Below are 13,198 nucleotides of genomic sequence, written 5' to 3' on the forward strand. Positions count from 1 at the left end.
GGTAAAGCAGCTTTTCAGGTCAATGCGATAGGTATACACACAGAGCCAATTCTCTATTCCTTATTAAACATATACAGTACACTGGTGCAGGCCCCTGGGGGCAGAGGGGGTCTGTAGGTTTTGCAGCAACTTACACCTGCTGGGGTTGTGTTTTAAGTTTTGCGGGTTATTATTATTATTATTATTATTATTTGTCTTTGTCTCTTTGTTTTTGGTACAGACCATGGCTGTCCTCAGACAGTCTCTGCTCTTTCTCGCAGTCCAAGGTAGGCGAGGAAGGAGTGTTTTGGGGAAGGGATGCTGGGCGGGGCGGTCTGAGGTCGGGGAGGGTGGAATGTGAGATCCAAGTGGTTCTTGGGGTACAACATCGTCAAGGGAATGAGATGGGCAAAATCCGAGTTCCGATACTTGTCTAAGCGCAAAGGGGAGCCGTCGAAGGCTAGCGCCTTAAGTGCCAGGTTGGGCTCTGAGCTGCTGCCGCCATGGGTGGCAGACAGGGCCACGCTCTGCAGGGCCTGGGAGGCCGACATGAGTGACAGGGGAGACAAGAGGTTCCGGGAGCTGCTCACCACCAGGAGTGGGGCCCCGGGGCCAGCCGGTTCCTTGGGAGCCACACACGGGCCCTTTTTATCCTCCTCGGGGCCGTCCATGCTCTGGTGCTTCTTGACGTGGCGGCTGAAGACGAAGGGGTGGGTCGTCTTGAACAGGCACTCTTCGCAGCTGAAGGTCTGGCGGGGGGCATGCTTCAGCTTCTTGTGCAGGTTGAGATTGTCCTTGCGCTTGCAGCTGTAGCTGCACTGGTCACAGTGGAAGGGCCGCTCCCCGGTGTGCACACGCACGTGCTCGATGAGCTTGTTGGCGGTCTTGGACAGGTAGCCGCACTGGTCGCACTTATAGTGGTTGCCCAGGCGATGCTCCCGGGTGTGCGTCTCCAGCTCCAGCTGGTTGGCCTTCACCGTCTGGCAGATCCGGCACTTGTACTCCATCTTGTAGTGGGTCTTGAGGTGGCACTCCATAGCAGCGGGGCGGTTGGTGGAATAAATGCAGAATGGGCACCTGCCAGATGAGGAGGAAGCAACGACAAGGGAGGTTCAGCCAGGGCCCTGCTTCTCCTTCTTCCTCACTAGCCTTCCCCGGCTCCGCCCAACCCCCAGTCTCTAAGCCCTGACCTGCCCAGCCCAGCCCAGCCCTGCCGCCTCTCAGGGGTGGGGATGGCCTCGTGGGCTGTCAGTGCCATCAGAGCAGCCCCCTTGCTAAGGAGGAGCACTGACGAGGTACACTCAGCTGTTCTGGGTCTCTTGGCTGGAACAGCCAACAGGATAGCCTGCACCAGGACAGGCAGAGTCTGAGGTCATAAATAAATAACCTGGTGCCTCCCTTCAGCCCCACCCCACCCGAGCCGGATTTCCCTCCCCCCCCATGCCCAGCCGGCCCCCTGGAGCCCTCCCCACTCCCCTTGGGGCAGCATGGAGGGCTAAACCTCCTGACCTCCCCTCTAGATGGGAGCAACACAAAAGAATGGACTTTTCATGCACCACACCAAGCACACGCAGAAAGGCTAAGAGATTTGGAAGAACAGCTTATAGGGGGAGAGCTACCTCCAGCAAACAGAAAGTCACAGGGGGCAGAGTCGTGCTGATTAAAGGGTTGTTAGGATGAGAAGGCCTGGGTGTGTGAGGTGTGTGCACGCACAGACGTGTATGCGGAAAACCTAGGTCCTAACGCACTGGTTCTTGATTGGCAAGGAAGGCGAGGACTACGGCAGGGGCAGGGATGAGAGGGGGGGCCTACCCAGCAGCCCATCGACTAGGGAGGGACAAGGAGGACCTGCTCTCTGGAGCTTGGAGACTTCAGGAGACATGACTGTGCTACAGGAATCGTTGCACAGTCTGATTCCCAATGGGCAGGAAGGTGCCTCTCATTCTCCACTGGGCTTGGGGGGACGCTCAGCGTGTGCTTTGCAAGCGGGACAGAGGACGTCCTTCCTGGAGCAGTCTCCAGGAGTGACTTAGATAAATGGCGCAAGGGGTGGGTCTTAGCCCTCGCTCCATCATTTCATTGGGATCTAGCTGGACAATACCCCCAGGGCCAAGCCTGACTCTTCAGGCAGCTCGGGCTCCCCATGTGGTTGGCATGAGGATTCGCCATCACCGATCCTCCTGGCGGCCCAGAGGGGCTGAGAGCTCGTGCTAAGGGCACGTCTAACCAAATGGTTGAGCTTCCCCTGCGAGGAGCTGGTGGGCTCGACGTGGTGGCTTAGATGCCCGCTGCAGCACGTGTGCTCACTTGCCAGACAGAATACGAATGCAAATGTGGCTGCCTTGCCTCTGGCTCAGGGGCCCTCCCGCAGGGCAGGGCCCGGGAGTGGACTGTTCTCAGAGGGTTTGGAGTGGTGTTCAGCAGAGCCCAACATAACCAAGTGCACCGTGCACTGCCTGCTCAGCGCCAAGCTCGCCGTTAGCCTTGGAACCTCAGCTCACAGAAGAGTGCACACGAGAGAAATATAAAGCCCATTCCCAGGTCAGGTGCACACACAACCCCTACGCCAAGCTGGGCCTTACCTAGAGGAGTCTGAAACTCACCACTGTCCTGAGCTACGGCAAAAGAAAAATAATAGTATAATCTTATTTGATCTGCATTATGAACAGGATATAGAGTACAAGCAGTTCCATCACAGAAAAGCAACTGAGACATTGGCAGTCTGTTTCATGTTAAGTACATTTCTGTGACCCACAGCTCAATCTCGCTTGCTTTTGCTGCTCGGGGCAAAGTGCTAAGGGTTTTCCGGATTCCCATACTTTCTCTTAAAGACACTCTCTCAGGCAAATGAATTCTCTGATACGGCAAAAGAAAGAAAACAAAAACAAAACAAAGACTCACTGTATAGCCAGAAGGCATTAGCAATTGTTTCAAAGTATTCTTCTACTTGATCAGCCTAGAACATAAACTATCACACAGGGGACCGTTAGCACCTCATGGGAAGTGTCTTGTACCGGCCCAAGCAGCAGGGTTCACTGTGCGTTCTCCCCAGTGGGTGCAGAGGCTGGGGACTACTGAGTTCCCGAGCACAGGCGAACTGGCAAAGCCACAACTGGCAGGGGGCTGCAAAGTTCACGGGTGTGACGGGCTACTGAGAAGGGCATTAACACCTAGTCCAACCACAGGAAAACAGTTGGTTCCACTGTTTTTTGTTTTGTTTTTAAGTAAGAGTACACAGCGAAGGGGCAGTGGAACCAACCCCAAGAATTTCCCCAACAAGTTCTGCCTAGGTTTTGCCCATGGTCTGATTTTGTGGAATGACCCTCTCCCCCTCTCCAGGCCCTTCTCACCTGCTTCCTCCCACCCCTCTTCATCTCAGTGCAATCCATCAGCAGCTGATGTCTACTGAGTCTTCTGTTTGGAAACATTTTGGAGACGGGTCCCCTGATTGGGCAAGTTCCTGGAACTACCACCCTGCATGGCCTCCAAATCTCATGGCCTCCAGGGTCTTCCCACATCTCTCCACTCCCACCCGTCTCTCCAGCCTTGCCTCTCTGACAAGCTGTGAATGTCAATGATGAGAATGTTTTAAAATGAAGATTTTCGAAAGTTCCCTGTTAGGGAATTTGTCATTTTTTAAGTGACATGATGATTTCAGCCTTCAGAAGGGTGTGCCTTGTGCTTCCGTCCCTCCACTGGAGTGTAAGTGCCTTGTGAGCCAGGACTGACTCCCAACTTCAGCGTCCCTGGGAGAAGTCTATTGGGTAGTGCACAGACAAACCTTTCCTGAGGAGGAATGGGGCTTGATTTCTGTGTGTCCTGAGCACCTGCAGTTAGGGCCGACACACAGTGTCTTGACACTAACTGGTGGGTCTCACTGGAGACCAGGGGCTGCTTGCAAATCTTGCTTCATGGCATTGCTTGTTGTCTAGTCTTTGGGGGTAGGCACTGGCATGCTTGCGAAGACGTGGAGCCGTGCGACCTCCGCGTGAACAACGTGACCTCCTCCTGCCTGTTCAAACTGCCAAGGTTCTCATTGCGGGGTGCGTGGAGGATAGCAAGACAGTTGAAATGTTTATGTAAAATATGGCAAGTCATCTGAAAAACAGAGATGGTGATCTGCACTGACTATGTCACCATTGATACCTGGGGATGCTGATTCCCCAAGTCCATTAAAATGAAGTCTGATCAAAACTTGAGGCGGTATGGAAAGGATCTACCCTTGCATGTGCGGTGGACCCAATACAGCTGCTTCCTTGCCCTGAATCCTGGAACAGTTGTCACATGGATTCTCCTGCCACTGTCTCTCTGGCCCATCAGGGGACAGGTCTGACTCAATCCAGCTAGAGGCAGTAGAGGTTCCTGTCTAACTCCCCTCCTATCAAGTTCCCCCTTCTCCATGATCCCACAACCTTCAGGGGAAAGGGATGGGGGAGGGCAGGGGAGGGGGTATGTAACAACGCAGTAAAAGGTTCTGTACTTGCTTTCCTTACTTGAGCCCACCGGTGGGGACAGTGTGGCATTTCTTATGCTCCAGCAGCTGTTCAGGGGTCTTCATGAACTTGTGGCACACGTCACACTCAAACATCCGGGTAATGAGGTGTATCTGCAGATGGCGCTCAAACATGTTCTTCGTCTTGCAGACAAAGTTGCAAAAAACGCACTCGAACCCTGCAAGGACCGAAGCTGGGTGTAGACGCACACCAGGCACAGGGGGAGAGAGAAAAAGATGGGCAGTAGCGGGGCCTCCAGCCCACCCACCACCCTGCACCTCCAGATGGCCACCGCCTTCCATGTACTGTTGCCTGCATGTCTGTGCCATAAGGAGTTAAACATACAGCTCCACACTGGACAGCAGTCAGACCAGAAGGAACCATGCCTTTGAGGCGGTGCAGGACAACCTGAATCCTGGACCAAGTGGACTCTGTCCTGGCATCCCTCCTCGGCTGGGCCAAGTCTCCAGACTTGGGAGGGCTGGGCAGACACTCCCTCCCGTCCCTCACCTTTTTCCGGCTTTTCCTCACTGTTCATTGAGGGCTGACTCCCAGGCACCACAGAAATGACCAGCAGGTTGTTCCCACTCTTGCTCTTCTGGGAGCTGTCAGAATCCTCTTTACTATTTGCAGAGTCGCTCAGAGCTGAGAGGGAGGATGAAGAGGGGCTGTTGGACTCACTAGGGGTCTTCCTGTCTTCCCCTGAAAAACACGAATCACCCGAGTCTTTTACTCAAGAGATGCAAACCCTCAGGATGGTGGCGTTGAACTTGGGGCAGTCAAGTCTCCTGGATGGATCCCTGGGGCAGTCGAGGCTGAGGCTTCCAATTCCCCAGACGACCCATTCGGATTCCAGGTCCAAGAGCACCTATGTTTGTGGTACTGGAACCAATAACAGGCACACATCCATTTGGTCTGTGTTTACTGGGGTCTTCCAAGAATTAAAGTGTCAGTCGCTACTAAGATGGCCTGACCATGTTACACAAGCTTCAATGTTCCGTTTTTAAATGCTTGATGTTATATTATCAGGTATGTGAAGAACTAAGAAATACAACTCCCAGTGGAGAAATGATCAACCAATCAAAAGGGACCCAGAGCAGCCAGTGTTGAGGCAGAGTGGGTTAAGCTGTTGCCTAAAATGCTGGCATTCCACATGGGTGCTGCTCCTAGTTCTGGCTGCTCCACTTCCCAATCAGCTCCCTGTTAGTGCTCTTGAGTAAGTAATAGGGGATGACCAAAGCACTTGGGCTCCACCACCACAGGGGAAACCTGGAAGAAACTCCTAGCTTCTGGTTTTCACGTGGGCCAGCCTTGGCCGATGCAACCAACTAGGGAGTGAGTGAGCAGAAGATCTCTCTCACTGTTCCTCCCTCCCTGTAACTTTGATTATACAAGAAATTTTAAAAAGTAGAAGAAATATGATACCAAATGTATAAATGGATCTGCACAAAAGAATGAAGAGCGTTGGAAACAACATGCGTGCATTTATAATTCTTCCTATTGTTTAAGAAATAGAGTGGTTTGAGCAAAAATAGCAGTGCACTGTAATCAGAATGCCACAATAGCACAAAGGCTGGGGAGAAAAAGGAAAGGGTGACACTGAGATTTTTACATATGGAGTGGTATGCTCACTGGAATTGTACTGTTAAAGATGCACGTTATAAATCCTAAATAAAGTGTTTTATTTAGAGTACTTCAAAATGTCAGTGGAAAAACTTACGAAAATTAAGTTTATTTTGGTCTTCCAAAAACTCTGAAATATTACTGAGTTCTTTAAAAATTCATGGACAATGTGCAGGATGGGCCCGGCATTGTAGCCTAGTGGCTAAAGTCCTTGCTTTGAACATGCCAGGGTCCCATATGGGCACTAGTTTTAATGCCAGCGGCTCCACTTCTCATCCAGTTCCCTGCTTGTGGCCTGGGACAGCAGTCTAGGACAGTCCAAAGCCTTGGGATCCTGCACCCGTGTGGCTGATCCAGGGGAGGCTCCTGGCTCCTGGCTTCAGATCGGCTCAGCTCCATCTATTGCGACCACTTGGGGAGTGAATCAACTCACAGATGTTCCTCTCTGTCTCTTATCATCTCTGTATATCTGACTTTTCCATAAAGATAAAAATAGAATAAAAATTTTTAAAAAGTAAAATAAAAATTCATGGGCAATGTGTAAGATGAAAAATCATGCATGGATTTTCTTGCATTGGAATAAATATTCTTTTAATTTCATACTCCTGGATCAGGAGACCTTATATTGTGAGTTTTTAAGAAAATTCTTGGTGTGCCACTTAAGAGACAACTGATTTGTGCATTTATTTGGCAGGCAGAGTGACACACACACACACAAGGGGAGAGAAGGAGGCTATTTTCCTTCCACTGGTTCACTCCTCCGATGCCAGGAATCTCATCTGGGAGTCCCACAGCGCGGCAGGGAGCTGGGGAGGAGACAGAAGTGAGATTCCATCCCAGGTATTCCAGTGTAGCGTGCAAGCACCTGGAGCAGGCACCTGTAGTGTCACAAAGCCTGCCCCCTCTTTTGTTCTTTCACAAAGAGAAAAACATTCCATGTGTCGAATCTCTTCATTCTTTTCCTTTTGTGACTTCTTTTTTTTTATCACTTAAGCTTTTGCAAATCCTTCTCACTCTGTAGGTTTAATAAATATTCCTGTTCTGCAGCTTTTCCAGGGAAGATTGTGAACAGGGATTCTGTGTGTTGTTTGGAACTTGTGTTGGTGTCAGTGAGGGAAGGTGTTGATGGCTGCAGTTTTCCAATCAGCTATTCAGATTCCTCAGTGCCATTTACTGTGGTATTTTAGAATTGTAGCAAAATCTGCATAGAAGAAGTCCCAGGCACCACAGGGGCGATCCCCCCGCCTCTGAGGCTCTCTGCAGGACCAAGGAATGAAGCTAGGTGGGTGAAGGGGGTTACCGAGTGAGCACGCAGGGACAGTGCAGTTCTGCAGAGCAACCCCCCCTTCCCCCCGGTCTCCCGTTCACACTTGTGCATGGGCTAAGAGAAAAACCTGAGAAAGGATGAGAGCTTGGATTTTCCCTGTTGACTAAAGCTCATCCTGAGGATTTCAACTTCATTTAGGTAGAATTGTGGATTTCCTAGGATACAGAAACAAAACTACCTCTCCTACGAGAGAGAGAGAGATAGAGAGATAGAGAAGGGGACAGGGAGGAAGAGGTGAAGGGGAGGAGGGGGGGAAGAAAGATGGGGAGGGGGAGAGTGGGAGGTAGGATGTGGGCCTCCCTGTGGCTGTTTTATCCCCAGCTGCTCCTAGTGGCCAAAGCGAGCAGGAAGCACGTCAGGGCTGGGCTGTCAGTCAAGGGTTGGGCTGTCAGTCAGGGCTGGGCTGTCAGTCAGGGCTGAGCTGTCAGTCAAGGGTTGGGCTGTCAGGGCTGGGCTGTCAGTCAGGGCTGGGCTATCAGGGTTGGGCTGTCAGTCAAGGGTTGGGCTGTCAGTCAGGGGTTGAGCTGTCAGTCAGGACTGGGCTGTCAGTCAGGGCTGAGCTGTCAGGGCTGGGCTGTCAGGGCTGGGCTGTCAGTCAGGGCTGGGCTGTCAGTCAGGGCTGAGCTGTCAGGGCTGGGCTGTCAGTCAGGGCTGGGCTGTCAGGGCTGGGCTGTCAGCCCAGGTCTCCCATGTGAGTGGCGGAGAGTCAGCTCTTTGAGCATCCTCACTGCCATCCTAGGGCACACATTAACAGGAAACTGGAATTAGGTGCTGGAGTTGGGAACTGAACCCAGGCACTCCAATGTAGAACGGAGACATCCAAGCTGCCCTCAGAACCGCTGAGCTTGCCTTTCTCTTTTTTTTCTTATTGCTTTATATCAGAACTTTGCATTAATATTGTTTATTCACTTATAGATATAAACTGACAAGTCTTGGGGTCAAAATCCAACCTCTCAGAGCAGCACTAAAACAGGGAATGCTTGCTGAGAGGTCATTCACTGACAACAGGGGTTAGCAAACTATGGACCTTGGGCTAGAATTAGCCTCCCACTTCTGTAAATAAAGTTTTATTGGAACACGGCTATGAGCATCTGTTTGTGCATTTTTGTCTCTAACTACTTCCCAATTCCAGTGGTAGAGCTGACCCATACTGACAGAAACCATATGGCTCAGAGGCTAGAATAAGAGGCTAGAATATTTATTATCTGGCCTATTAAAAAAAAAGTTTGTAGGGCTTTGGTTTATCAGACAGCTTTTTTTTTTAATAAAGATTTATTTTATTTTTATTACAAAGTCAGATATACAGAGAGGAGGAGAGACAGAGAGAAAGATCTTCCATCTGATGATTCGCTCCCCAAGAGACTGCCATGGTCGGTGCTACGCCAGTCTGAAGCCAGGAGCCAGGAACTTCTTTCAGGTCTCCCACACGGGTGCAGGGTCCCAAGGCTTTGGGCTATCCTCGACTGCTTTCCCAGGCCACAAGCAGGGAGCTGGATAGGAAATGGGGCCGCTGGGATTAGAACCAGCACCATATGGGATGCCAGTGTGTTCAAGGCAAGGACTTTAGCCGCTAGGCCTCAGCGCCAGGCCCAATCAAACAGTTATAACCTTATTCCAGTAGCAGTGGTATTAAAGATTTCAATTAAAAGAGAAACTCCAGGGCCCAGTGCAATAGCCTAGTGGCTAGAATCCTTGCCTTGCATGCACTGGGATCCCATATGGACACCGGTTCTAAACCTGGCAGCCATGCTTCCCATCCAGCTCCCTGCTTGTGGCTTGGGAAAGCAGTCGAGGATAGCCCAAAGCCTTGGAACCCTGCACTCGCGTGGGAGACATGGAAGAGGCTCCTGGCTTCAGATTGGCTCAGCTCCAGCCTTTGTGGTCACTTGGGGAGTGAATCATCAGATGGAAGATCTTCTTGTCTGTCTCTTTTCCTCTCTGTATATCTGACTTTGCAATAAAAATAAATCTTTAAAGAGAGAGAGAGGGAGGGAGAGAGACTGACTCTACTCTTGATTTCTTGTTACTGACGAACAAGGACATCTATCCCAGCCAGGACCTGGAACCCCACAGCCTGACAACGAACAAGAGAATCTTAGGTGTGGGTGCTCCCTGTGGTGCACGAGGTGAGTAGGAATGAAAACTGTTCTGGCTGAGGTTCTGGGGGCCCATGTGGGTTGCTCACCCTGCACAGGAGACCGCCCCCCACGTCCAGGAAGACCCAGGGATTATACCTATATGGTAAGATAATGATGGGAATGAATCCAGCATGCAAAGGCACAGCCTGGGCCACAGGCTAGCTATGAATGGGAAGTTTGCAGCAATGACAACGAAGCAGTAAGAAATCCAACTTCTTTTGATGATCCATTACGATATCTCTAAAGTGGGGCGGAGGGAGCCGTGTGATGGCATAAGAGGGAGGAAAGCTTCTGGCTAGGTTCAGCCATACTTTGGGGTGAAAAAGGGTAGATGAACAAGGTTTAATATGAGACAGAGAGAGAGAGAGAGAGAAAGAGAGAGAGAGAGACTGTATGTGGAGCCGGGGGGAAATAGCAGCGAGGCTGGCCATGAACTTCCTCGGCCACTCCCAAAATGCTGAATTTAATTTACCTTCTCTGGGGGCTTCCCAGCTCACCTGCTGCCCATGGTGCTAATGTGGTTATGGTGGCGCAAGTGACACCTCACACAGCGTAACGGCTCTCTGCAGACCTCTCAGTCATAGCTGCTCAATTTACTGATGAAAACAAGCTTTTATTGCTGCTGGCACCACTGAGCCAGAGTGGCTGAAGAAACACAGAGAGGAGGCACACATGGCCAGCACGACTGCCAGGGCAATTCACTTGTCGCAGCCCTTCCCAGGCTAGTGATATGAGAGGTTGACCCAACACCTGACACTGGCCGTTGGCAGTACCTGCCCTTGATGTGTGAGCAATCTCCAGGTTCCCCGAGTGACTGCATGCTGGCGTCACCTGTAACCATCCCTTGTGAGAGCATCACTGCATGGTGATGTCCAGACGCTACCGTCATTAACGTGGGAGAGGCCACCCAGAACAGAATGGCAATAGAAATGAAAGAAGAGCATCACACAGGCCTTGACCACGATCTGGACAGCGATCCATTTAAATGTTTCAGGGGAATCTGGTTTTCCTTGGCCTGGAATAGACAAGCCCATGTTCCATCATGGCCAGTAACAGGGGCACAGGCCTGCAGCATTCGTTGCCCAGTGCCCTGGCGCAGCCAAGCAGTTCAACATCAGCCAACTTCCCCCGGGCTCTCACCGTAGCACACACTCATGACAAGTAAATGGTTCGAACCTCCCCACTGCATCTGAACCAATCAGCTTTTTGGTCTGCCAGGTCATGCCATCACAGCCACAGGGTGACATAGTTCTTTCACCCTGGAAACTCTTCCCTTCCCTAGAATGACCTTGCCAGGTCACAGGGCGCTTGGGGCTGCTGCTGGTTTAGCAGCACTCTAGGGAGAGGGGATGGAGGAAAATGGTGGGGGGAGGAGACAGGAATGGTCACCTGTGTGCTTAGTGTCAATGTGAGCCTTTATCTCCGCTTCGTCCATGGTGACAAAGTCACAGGCAGTGCAGCAGATGGAGAACATCCACTGCTCCTTGTCCACGTGGAGTGACATGTGGCTGACAAACTGGACATTGAGCTCGGTTTCAAATCCGCACACGTGACAACTACAGGAAAGGAAAGAGGGAGGCAGATCCGTGAGCATGGGCAACATGCTTGCACAGCCTAAGGGAATGCGGCTTTCACATGCATTTTCCTCTCCAGCAAATGGTGCTGCAGTAGAGGACTGGCTGCTTTCTGGGCTGCCTCGGAAGTGGTCACTGTGCCAGGCGGCTTAAGTGCCAGCATCATGTAACCATCCCATTCATGCTCTCACGATGCTAAATAAGCATACGGTTAATTAAAAACTACAGATTCCAGATGCTGCACATCACCTAACCGATTCCTCTGGGCATAAAGATGTGGGGCAGTGTTGCCAACGTGTTGAGCAGTGCTGGTCCATTGATCAATCTCAGTGCACCACATCCCCTGCAGGCCTGCCTCTGGCTGCAGAAAGCTTCCATGTAGCCATGAAGGCACACGTGGGTCACCGAACAGCAGACCAAGAGGCAGCCCCATCTGCGACAGCTCCTGGTAGATGCTGTCCTTCCCTTTCCCTTCCCTGGAGACACTTCATGCAAAAGTGAGTTTCCACCAATAGCTTAGGCAGGGTTCGGCAGAGAATCTGAAGCTTGGGGTCTTAGGGCCACCAAACCAAATACTGAGTCATGACTGGACATGGAGGTACAAACGCAACTCTAGGTACTAAACAGCAATATGACTGAGGATACAAGGTATCCTTCCCACGCTGCTTCCTTCGGGTTTGTGAGAGCATTGACTCTGTTCTTTTGCCTTCCAAAGTCTTCAGAAGCAAGGAAGGAGTAAGGGGGGTGTAATGGTGGGAGCTGCACAGATCTAGGATGCCAACTGTCTTTAGGGCCCTATCACTCTCTGGAGCTCCACATCAGACAGCCAACCAAGGGCCTGTTCTCTTCCAATTAACTCTGCCTGGGTCACCCAAGCCGAGAGAGGAGTTGAGCCATTGCAGCATTCACCAAAGCAGAGGGAATGCTAAAAGGACAGTTCAGCAGGTGGTGGAGAAAGGCGCTTGTGACGTCATGTCCCTGGCAGAAGGGCGGAGTCCACAGAAACCCGCAGACCCAGACCCAGCATGCCCGGTCCTCAACTGACCTGTAGTAGTAAGCGTGCTTCTTCCCATCACTGCCTTCCGAGGTGACGGCGCTGACGAGGTCCTCGGTGTCCGTGCTCACCAGCTTCACGGAATGGACGGTCAGGTGCTGGTTCAGATTCGCGCGGCACTTAGCAGCATAGGGGCACAAGTGGCATTTGTATTTTCTTTCCTCTGTCGGGGGAGGGAACAGGGAAATTTCCAAAACCACTGTTAGAAAATGAAATCCCAACTGCTTGCTTCTGTATATGGATGTCATTCCCAGGCTGCAGTGTCACCAGCTTAAAACCTAGTGTGCTATAGATTTCTTGAACTTCGGGTCTCGTCTGTGGTTGCCTTGGCAGGGACAGAGCAAATGACTTTGGGAGTCTTAAAAGGCTCGTGGGCTGGATGTTCCAATGAAAGGCTAGTTCAAGCCTCATTTCGCCTGGAGACAAAGGGGGATTACTTGGTATGGTATCAAACAAAACAAAACAACAAAACAAAACAAAACAAAACAAAACAAAACAAAACAACCCTCCAGAAAAACCTCTCCAGAAGGCCACTCTTGTCTTAACACTTCCAAAGTGTAAACCAAATCCTAGGGCAACTAGATGGTTTGTTTTGCCTGTACACCCACAGCCTCTCTTCCTCATAGTCCCAAGGGGACTGAAAGAATATTGTGTGGGCCAGTGTGAGAGTGTGCACGTGTCCTGTGCCTCTCCCACGCGCCAGTTGGAGTGGATGCCGCACAGCAGTACAGGAACGCAGTGGGAGAGCATTACAGAATGCATCATCTCAGAGCTCCAGGCCTGGGTCAGCCAAGAAATCATAATTAAAAAAAAAAAAAAAGCAAATGAAATGAACAGGAGAAAATGATTTGTGTAAAATAATTTAATTGGAAATGTTCACTTTACATGGATAAAATAAAAATTTGCAATTAATTTCTTAATGGAAAACCTCTCATAAAACTGACGGATGGTTCTGGATCGTCTGCATTCATTTGCCTAATCAAGCAAATGAAAGCTGGAGGTGCAGGCTT

The 13,198-nt window shown here is 50.9% G+C and overlaps 1 protein-coding gene across 1 annotated transcript in view; it reads right to left on the minus strand.

Annotated features, from left to right (window-relative positions):
- Positions 1-4,415: 4,415 nt before the first annotated feature.
- ZNF827 (zinc finger protein 827) overlaps positions 4,416-13,198 on the minus strand; it is a 128,811-nt gene continuing 120,028 nt past the window's right edge. Inside the window, exons 10-13 of the mRNA XM_040967395.1 lie at positions 12,180-12,351; positions 10,950-11,116; positions 4,983-5,174; positions 4,416-4,650 (exon numbers count right to left, since the gene is read on the minus strand). Coding sequence (XP_040823329.1) covers positions 4,469-4,650; positions 4,983-5,174; positions 10,950-11,116; positions 12,180-12,351 — 713 coding nt within the window. The 3' untranslated portion in view covers positions 4,416-4,468. The remainder of the gene's footprint in view (positions 4,651-4,982; positions 5,175-10,949; positions 11,117-12,179; positions 12,352-13,198) is intronic.

Source organism: Ochotona curzoniae, unplaced genomic scaffold (assembly GCF_017591425.1).
Source record: "Ochotona curzoniae isolate NIBS_2020 unplaced genomic scaffold, NIBS_Ocur_1.0 scaffold_4506, whole genome shotgun sequence".
In the NCBI taxonomy this organism is placed as follows: domain Eukaryota; kingdom Metazoa; phylum Chordata; class Mammalia; order Lagomorpha; family Ochotonidae; genus Ochotona; species Ochotona curzoniae.